A 10,000-nucleotide genomic window follows, 5' to 3' on the forward strand; every position below is an offset into this window, starting at 1 on the left:
ATTCACAGCAGGAGAGGGTCATTGTTTGATTTATTGACTATTAATGAGAGAGTCATTTACCATCCACACACTAATTATCACTTCAGAAAGGCACGTTGGCTTTGAGCTGTCGAGGCACAAAACACTTAAAAGACATTCTGATCTACATTAATAAGGACTAGATCTTACGGGAGAGTGCTGGGTTACAAAACCCATCCAAACCAAAACCACTTTCAGACCCACACAGCTGAATATGAGTCATCCGACCAGGCCTAATGACCCTCCTCCCAACCAGGGTCAACGTCTATAGTATTTCAGTACACCCATGTAAATACTCGCAACTTCCTGTCTGTCTCTCTCCTATCTTTACCTTTACTCCCCATGCACTACTTTCCATCAAGATTAAAAAAAAACACATTTGAGGTGTTTAAACATTCATTCTCCCATCTCATCTCATGATATATTATACAAAGTTGGAATAAAAAACTGTGACTATACAAAAATCCAATTTCTTCCCTTTTGACATAACATTTTGGCGTAAAACTGTTTCCCTATTCCTGCTTTAAAAAAGCCAAAGGTTTTAGTGCTAAAGAAAAATAATCTAATGTTTAAAGCAGGGGTCTTCACCATTCTTTAGGCCGAGGACCCCTGATGCCAGGATCAGACTACACAAATTCAGCCTGATTTTGAGCCGACAGACATGTCGCAGTCAAACGTTAAAAGTGGTGCCCGATGACGAGGGTCGGGACCGACAAACGTGTGTCTTCACCTCTTGTAGTGTGACATCATCAAAGATCAGCGATTTTAACGTCTGGGACGCTTCACGACCACGACGCAAAAAAGTCTAGCATGTCAGAATGTTTTTGTCTTTCTCCGCCTAGTGTGACATGTTCAACGACGTGTTCCTTATTGACCAATAGGAAGAGAGAGCGCTCCCTGGCGCGCGTATGTAAACATGGTGAAAAGTCTGTCTAGTCTGACATAGTGACTGTCATGAAAGACAAAAAAATGTTTACCTACTTGCCTAATGTAAGTTTTACTTCTCTATTTTTACAGCTTTAGTTACTATGCATATTCATAATAATTATACAAAATATTATGAATAATCTATGAGGAGACTTTATTGATCCGGTGGTGAAATTCAGCTACTATTTTGGTGAAAGTAACTCAAAAGTAATGCAAAAGCAGTGTAAAGCATTACAATTCAGAGACAGTAATATTGTAATATAACTAATTACTCTCAAAATACAGTAACTAGTAATCTATAATGTATTGCATTTTGGAAGTAACTTGTCCAACACTGCTCATTCCGTTTTTGTCCTCAAACCATGGCATTTCCCGTTGATGAAGAAGCTGTAGGACTTCTCAGGGAGTTAAACATATGTCAGGAGATGATATTGAGGCTCCGACTATAGATGTATTTTCATCTCCAGATACTAGCCTACCTATTTGAGCGGTATCGTTTTTCTTCCCAGTCTATCAGTTATGTATCCTACATAACCTTATCCGTCCTCATATCACTAACGTCACCCATCGTGGACATGCTCTACATCCCAGCACATTATTTGTGTCGCATTACATTTTTTTGCAAACGGCAGTTTTCTTTATAACATTGGTGATGCGGAGCATTTTAGTAAAGCCACTGTAGCAAAGCGCCGTCGGAAGAGTGTGACTCACTCTGAAACGTTTTTTAAACGTTTTTGTAGTGTTCCCTGGACACAAACCAGTAAGAGCCATTAAAAAGGAGTTCCACAGGATTGCAGGTGAATGATGTAAACCCTTTGAAATAAAAGATTATGAATTATAATTCTGTTGATGATGGTGCTGCAACCTCAGAATGGGATTAGTAGGCCTAGGACTTTTTCGCCCGCAGGATTGCACCAAAATGAAATAGATTATAGGTTCAATACCATTTTACCAGTAATATTATACTTATGATTAAATATGAAATGAATACACTATATTGGAACTTACGCATTGACTCCAGCAGCAATTTTCTCCCACACAAATTCTCTCTCTTTTGCAGCAGCCACTGTGTGTTTTTTTTTTTTTTAACTAAATACATGTTCAAACTCTCTGTATGTGCGCATGAGTATTTCCGCCGACCCGTTTGTTTGTGGTTGTTGCCATGGTGAATCGTAGTATCAGTGCTCCATTCATGCTGCCTTTTTATAGTGGTGGTGCACGATCTTAACTCTGAGTGAAGCTACTCTGAGTTGATTGATCCAACTCAAATCAGCTGTTCTGGAACCGAAAACTCAGAGTTTCCATCTCAGGGTAAATCAACTCAGATATCAGGGTTAGACTCAGAGTTTGTTAAACCTCCTTCCTGAAACGGACCAGGAGGAAAGTTCGGTTGTCACTCACTTCCATTGTCGCTTATGTATTTGTGTTGTAGCTTTTGTGTTTGTGTTATAGCTTTTGTATTTGTGTTGAACTGTCTCGGCCACTGTAAAAAATGCCGGAAAAAAACAACAAACGTTTAGAAAAAATCCCTGACAAAAACGTCAGAAAAAATGCCGAAAATGTTGAGAAAAAAAGGCAAGAAAAACTTCGTAAAAAAGCGACAAAGGTCGAAAATAAAGCGACAACGTGGGCTTCTTCTCCCAACACCCTCCGTGGTAGCCTAAAGTTGTCGGAAAAACAATTATACAATTTGAAATGTAAAACACAGAAATACAACCCTGAACCACGTTCTATGGACAATTTCTGCTAAAGTATGCAGACATACAGCTGTTAATACACTGATATTTCTTAGTGTTTGTGACTGTGCGTTCCCAGGGAAGTGTCCCTCTCTCTCTCCCAGGATGGGGCATGTGTGTGCAGGTCAGTTGTGCTTGTTTAGGCTGGGTCTGTTACCACTCAGGATCAGAGTGTGTGTGGCTGTATGTGTGTGTGTGTGTTGAAACAGTATAAGGGTGGTTAGGATAACATCCTCCTGTTTGACGGGGGTGACATGATAATGTAGATGGAACAACACTAGCAGGAGGGTTAAACAGTCAACTAGATCTTTTTTAAAACTGACATTAATAATCTCTTACTGATCTAAATGTATTTATATTGCAATATTCATTATATAAATTGTCTGAATCCTGCTTAACATCCAATGTCATCTAAATAGACTTCTAGAATTATGATTGTGTGATTAATCAGGAGAAATGATCCACATTCCACTCAAACCAGGCTGTCCCCATGACGCATTCGTACACATAGCTTCCTAAAAGTAAAGCACTGTAATTCATATGTATTTTATGTATTTATTATTACTGTATGCCCCACACTGACTGCTGCTCTATAAGGCCGCAAAAATCCATGTAGGAGGTGGATGTTTGGGTCATACAATACAGGGCTTTCAAGCGGGGAAGCGGAATGTGGCAACCCGTTCTCACTCCCAACACTTCGACGACGCTTGGTCAGTGTCTCTCAGCGTCAGATACGCATAACGCATAACGCAGACGCATAAATCAACCTTTAGTGTCTGCATGGAACGCACCAGGCAGAGCAGCAGCTCAACACTGTAAGATGATCTGCATAAGGAGGTTGGTTGGGGGGGTGGATGGGTCAAACAACACAGGACTTTCACCCAGGAGACCGGGGTTCATGTCCCGTTCTTGTCCCGCGTGTCACTGAAACGTACATTTTGTAAGCCATTCAGGGATGAGTTCCCTAATGAATATTCATGAGTCTTCTGCTACCACCATGCAAAAAACAAATAGGCTTCCTGGATGGGAGAAAAACATGCTCTGGTTTATATACTCGGCTTCGCGACCCAGGTAGCAAGGTGGGTTTGATCAGGGTTAGTCTCGCTTTGCCAGACCTTCCTCTGCAGTGCTGCAGAGGAAGGTCTGTCTAGTCCACACAGCATTCCTGAATGGGAGAAAAACGTGTTCTGGTGTATTGGCATTTCTTCAAACCAATCACAATCATCTTGGGCGGTGCTAACCTCCAGACGGAGCCACGATGCCTCTGATAAATAGCCTCGGGAAGGAACTTGTTTTGGTGGAACATGTGTACGTTCAAAAGTAGTTTTAGTCATGCAACAGAAAACTCAAGAAAACTAGAATGCCAACACAAAGAAAGAGGAAGGTAACGGACATCTGGCTGAAATGACGGACATCCAGCGGAAATTCTGGCGGGACCGGAGCAACCCCAGAAGTGGAACGTTGTGGATATAGACTAGCTAACAGTGGTTTACTTACAGGGCGCCCTGGTAGCTCTCTAGGTAGAGAGTGTACCATTAAGGCTAAGTTCTTACAGAGGCGGCCCGGGTTTGAGTCCAGCCCAGGACCCTTCGCTGCATGTTGCCCCCTTTCTCTCCCCTGCCTCTCACACTATAAATGCTAATTAAAAAAAAAAAAGACAGAGAAAATAAAGTTTCCCACCTACACGTTTGGCATAAAGAGCACTTTGGGGATTGTGTTTCAGTCCACCTAATGAATTTAAGTTCATAATCCTTTTAGCTCTGTTTTGGTTTCCTTGGTTACATAGAATACCTAGAAGGTCCATTTTCATAGCCTCTCTGTCATTTTGGTGTCCTCAGGTACTGTAGCCTCGGCTTGTCTGAGTTTCTTTTTAGAAAATGGAGAGCTGTGAGACTAAAACATAGAGTTATGTTATACACTCTACTAAAGACTGTGTAGCTAGGATCCAGTACTCCAGTACTGTACTTAAGTCCAAATGTTGAGGTACTTGTACTTTACTTGAGTCTTTTCTTTTCATGCCTCTTTCTACTTCTACTCCGCTACATTTCAGAGAGAAATATTGTACTTTTTACTCCACTACATTCATCTGTTACAGCTTTAGTTACTAGTTACTTTACACATTAAGATTTCTGCACACAGAACACATGTAGTTTATAAAATCTGATGTTTTATTCTAAAGTAAACTAGCCAACAATATAACGGCCTACAAGTCCAGCTGAGATGATGAGACCATTAAACACAAAACTGGTTGGATCCTTTACACTTTCTACAATGGGAGGAGAGTTCTTTATTTTTAAAACGTTAAGTACATAATCCTGATAATACTTACATACTTTTACTTAAGTAAAAATGTCATTGCAGGACTTTTACTTGTAACAGAGTATTTCTTACAGTGTGGTATTGGTACTTTTACTTAAAGTGTCTATATGTAACTTTCAGTTAGTGTTGATTCTAGCGGCCCCTTTGGACTAAAGCGGTAGTGTTTTTACCACACCTGCTGTCATAAAGCTCTTTTCTTTACGGTGCTGTATTTCCCACTGGAGATTACTGAGTTAGTGTTACCAGGAGGTCATATAGTCACGATGAATGTTTAGCTCAGACAGAACATCATTCATTTACAATAAGAGAATAAGTTACAGTGTTCATACGGTAACTTAGCCTACTTTGGATGTCTCGTGAGATAAACCAGGTAACGTTATCACTGTCACTGTCACGAGCCAAAGCATTAAGAGATTGTTGTAGCAACCAACATAATAATAGCTTAGATTAATATAGCGTATTATATGAAACCCACGGACGCTTTACACAGGTACAGGGGGACAAGGGAAAAGAAAATAGTAGGCCAACACAAACACGGACTAAAAGGAATAAAATGTCTGCACTAAATGGAAGGGGGACGTAATGTAATGTTGGCTACTGACGTCCAACCAAATCACGTACTATAAAGTTATTTTATGAATAAAATAGACTTATTACATACCTGAGGGACTGTTTTAAATCATTAACAATCCCGTAATTGTCTCCATCCGTTGAGAGCCTGACCGAGTTTGACTCGGGTCTCACACATTGTGTTTCTCTTTCCCTTTTAGCTTTTAGTTGTTCTTTGTTTAATCTCCTTCTTTTCTGTGATGGTCCTGCCCCAGTATCAGCCATAACTACAACAGATAACAATAACAGACTTTTCCGGTGTCACGCTGAAATCTGTGACCCGTCAGAATGTGTTACTGTAGCTCCGTCTACCTGCCGCAAATCATTCTGGGACTTCGTGGCAAAAATGGGACCCTGGCAAAGACATTAATAAAAACTATATAAAAATAGCGTTAGTCTTGTTTGCTGTTACAGGTCATTTATGATCATCAGATGGAACATTACATAGTCTCAGAAACATTTAAAAGTTACATATAAGTCACTTTAAGTAAAGGATCTGAATACTTCTTTCACCACTGGCTAGGACCAAACAATGAGCTAAAAGAGGCAGATTCAGAAGAACAATCTAAAGCATTGTTTAAAGTTTAAGATGACAGATTTCGTCTTGTAGGGAGCTCAAGAAACTATCTTTATCTTTGTTCTCTGTTCCATTTGAGCCATTGAAGATAAAACTGGACCCGTTGTAGTTCTGTACAGGGTCAGTTTCAACTTCCTAATCTGAAAGTCTGACAGAACCCTGAAAGAGGTTTGATGGTCAGACCTAAAGTTAAGAATTAGGGAAAATGGATAGGACTGATGCCTCCTCAAAATAAAACTGTGGTAACCGATAGCAGCACCGTGTTGCTGAGACGGCAACATTTAAGGATAGAGATGCTGACGCAGCAAGATGCTTCAAAGAAGCAGACACAGAATTCAAACCACATACAATACTGCTAAATCTAACACTTGTCCATCAGCAGCCCTGTGTGCTGCATGTCAGATAGGGTTGAGCAAAACTTATGTACAAATGTACGGGGGGGGATCCCTCAGGATCCCTTTAACCCTCTGAGGACGAAAGACACACCGGCGATGTTTGACAACACTCCTAAAAAAAACCCCAAAAAGCCATATTACAAAATTTAATTTTCTTTACTATTTTATTCATATATTTTGCTGCTTTCATGAACCCAGGACTTTTGTAAACTCATTTCAAGCACCAAAACAATTGAGTTTAGGTTTGTTTTCACAAGAGATTTGAGAAATGTTTCCGCCTTAGGGCCAAATTATCTCTTAATACATTGATCTGGAACAATTTTGGGCATCACTATACAGAAAGCTGAGTTTGTTCTGAACATTTTGATGTGAAATACATGGGGATCAGGTCATTGCACAAATTCAAGAAGAGAATTCAAGAAGATATCTAAAAATGCCCTTAGACCTCACAGGGTTAATTATCATTTGCCTTATGTACAATGACTAGTGTGACAAATCAATCAAACAAAAAAAAAAAAAATAGTTTCTTAGAAACATTAGAGTGGTGCAGGAGCAGGGTGTGCCTGTTGTTAATTCATTATGTAAGAGAGCAGTAAGGCACACAGGTAGGCTGGTCAGCTGATAGGTTAGCCCAGCTTCTCTTGTTTCAGTGTGCAGCCGCGGAACACAAGTCTTCGTTAAAGTTTACTTGAGGTGCTGAATATCACATATCAACACTCGACACCAGCTGCTGTGCATTCTGGGAATTCCATTAGGTAGGCCTATATTTGCATATTGACAAGAGAATTCAGCATAGTACCTTTTTTTTAATGGTTATAACATTTGTTATTTTTGTGTTGTGGCTTAAAATGTTGTAAGTAACTGACCCTGGTTTCAGTTGTTGAAAAAAGTTGAAAGAAAAAAAATCCTAACCTTGCTACTGTCATACAGGCTAACTCATTTAAACTGCCTGATTTGGGCACAAAGAGTCCTAACACAGTTATCTTCTATATGTTCTTCTATATGTTTTTTTTAACAAAGTCTTTTTTGATTTTTTGCACTCAGATGTAGTACATTACAACCAAGTCCCCTAACCTGACCAAACCCACAACAAAGTTTCTTTCTCAACATCTGTTACACTATAAGAGCTAATAACTGAAAAAAACGAAAAGCAATTTATATGACAGTAGTGCATGTACATAACAATACTCTGTACGACGCTTAGCACCGCCCATGACAATTGTGATTGGTTTAAAGAAATGCCAATAAACCAGAGCACGTTTTTCTCCCATCCCAGAATGCTGTGTAGACTAGACAGACCCTCCTTTGCAGCACTGTGGAGGAAGGTCTGGCAATATGAGACTAGTTTTGCAGGTATTTGGCAACAAATATATATTTTATTTTATGTTTTTTTATATATTTTATCCCTGTTTTAACTTCTGAACTGTTTTATGTCTTAGATTTCTTATTTTTACTATGCTTATTCTTATATTCTATACATTTGAGCATTGTTAGAGGGAGCCGGAGATCCAAGAATTTCATCACCAATGACAGCTTCTCTGTAACTGTTGTGCACATGACAATAAAGAACTCAAACTTGTAATCAAAGTAAGTTATTCATGTTCTGGGGCCCTTGCTTATCTGTACGTACCAGATTTTATGGCAGAAAGTGTATATTTTGTAATGTTGAAGCTGACGAAATTAGCAAGTTGGTATTGCTCGACAATCCCATCAACCCTCTCTGGACTTAACATGGTCATTTGTTGTGATAAAGAGGCAGTCAAAAAAGTGTATTACTGCCCTCTATGCATACAGTATATAGGCTACATAATACATAATACTTACTACTTATTTGGAATACCTACAGTATCTGCCTAATCAGTTAATTTTCTACTTCCATCATTTATTCTGGTCTGAAAGGGTTTTATGTTGAAATGTTTACTTTATGTTAGTACCCTTCTTGTATTTACCTTGTATTTATCTATCTTTTTTGTGTTGAATTGTACATTATATATTTGTACCCTTTATGTATGTATTTTGTTTTGTGTCAGAACTAAGAATCCTATAATGGATGGGCCGTGTATAAGCGGCCAGACACGGAAATAAACTCTAATAAACTAAATTCATTCATACAGAAAACTATTTATGTTTTAGTTACTTGCATTAAAGATGACCGCAGTAGTGTGCCTCTGATCATTGTTGCTATTTCACAAAGTGACACTATATGCTTTGTGTTTGGACAGAGTTGAATATGGAGTACAATCCGTCGGACCATCCGCGGGCCAGCACCATATTCCTCAGCAAATCCCAGAACGATGGTGAGTATCGCTTTCATAGGAATTAACCCATTTATCAGTTTTAAAATTGTCCTTTTAAAGCCAACTAGATTTGCAATCAGTGTCACCACGTTAGTCTATCAGAGTAAGACACATTTGCCTTTGTTTGACATGCTTGTATACATAGAAAACAATCATGAAAAGAGAGAGAGAAAGATAGTTTCCATGAAGACATACGTAGGGGCTGTGATCCCAGAGCAGTTTCTTTGTGGCTGGCTGATGTCTGCTAATTTATGCCATTGCTCAGAGGCATCTGACTGAGAGCATAAGCATCCTGTGGGGAGGGGTTATTAACATCTTTTTTGTAGAGCCATAATGAACATGAGCATGAGATTATTGTTTCTCTCAGAGGCCTGGGGACAAACAGCACGACAATATTTGTGATGTTGAAGTATGAAGACTGCATCTGATAAATGCATTTTTCCTTTTAAATTGAATATTATCATACAGATATTAGATGCTATATTGCACCATATCTGATATTAAATCTTTTTCTGCAAGGGGTTATGGGCTTCTTCATTCAGAGAATTTGTGATAAACATGCCAGCTGCAAACAAACAAAGAATGAATGATATGTGAGGCATAAATAAGCATTTCAAATGAATGAGCATCACATGTTCTATCAGATACAGAAAAGTAATGATTATCATTGCTTGTCATTTGCAACATTTATTACAGTTTTTCTCAAACGCTTTGGCACATTTACTGAAACAAACTTACAGTTGTCAAAACTCTAAGTAGCCTACAATCCTCTCACCACGTGGTACATTCAGCACACCACTCTATGTGACCTGCAAAAGGTGATTACTAAATCAAAAGAATGAACTCCTGTTTCAAATGGAAATAAATCCATCAATGACTAAATCATTGCCTACAAAACAAAAGGTTCCTTTATCATTGCTTAGACCAAGACAGTCAAAATGCAAAAACGTCTTATCAAATGAAAGGGTGATAGATAGGTAATATTGTCCAGTTGCTGACATTGTATATTTAGGCAACTGAATAGTGTTGATGTCAGCCATGGCACACTCTGTACTTGCTCAATGTATGTAACCACAAATACACAATGGAAGCTTGTACAGAAAGATAAAAAAGATATACAAC

At 38.9% G+C, this 10,000-nt stretch overlaps 1 protein-coding gene across 2 annotated transcripts in view; it reads left to right on the forward strand.

Annotated features, from left to right (window-relative positions):
• The window catches only part of LOC116044930 (cyclin-Y-like), a 30,683-nt gene that overhangs the window by 11,122 nt on the left and 9,561 nt on the right, over positions 1-10,000 (forward strand). For both annotated transcript variants that reach the window (XM_031292484.2, XM_031292486.2), the window contains exon 2: positions 8,804-8,878. In XM_031292484.2, coding sequence (XP_031148344.1) covers positions 8,804-8,878 — 75 coding nt within the window. The remainder of the gene's footprint in view (positions 1-8,803; positions 8,879-10,000) is intronic.

The sequence above is a fragment of the Sander lucioperca genome, chromosome 9, assembly GCF_008315115.2.
Source record: "Sander lucioperca isolate FBNREF2018 chromosome 9, SLUC_FBN_1.2, whole genome shotgun sequence".
Lineage (NCBI taxonomy): Eukaryota > Metazoa > Chordata > Actinopteri > Perciformes > Percidae > Sander > Sander lucioperca.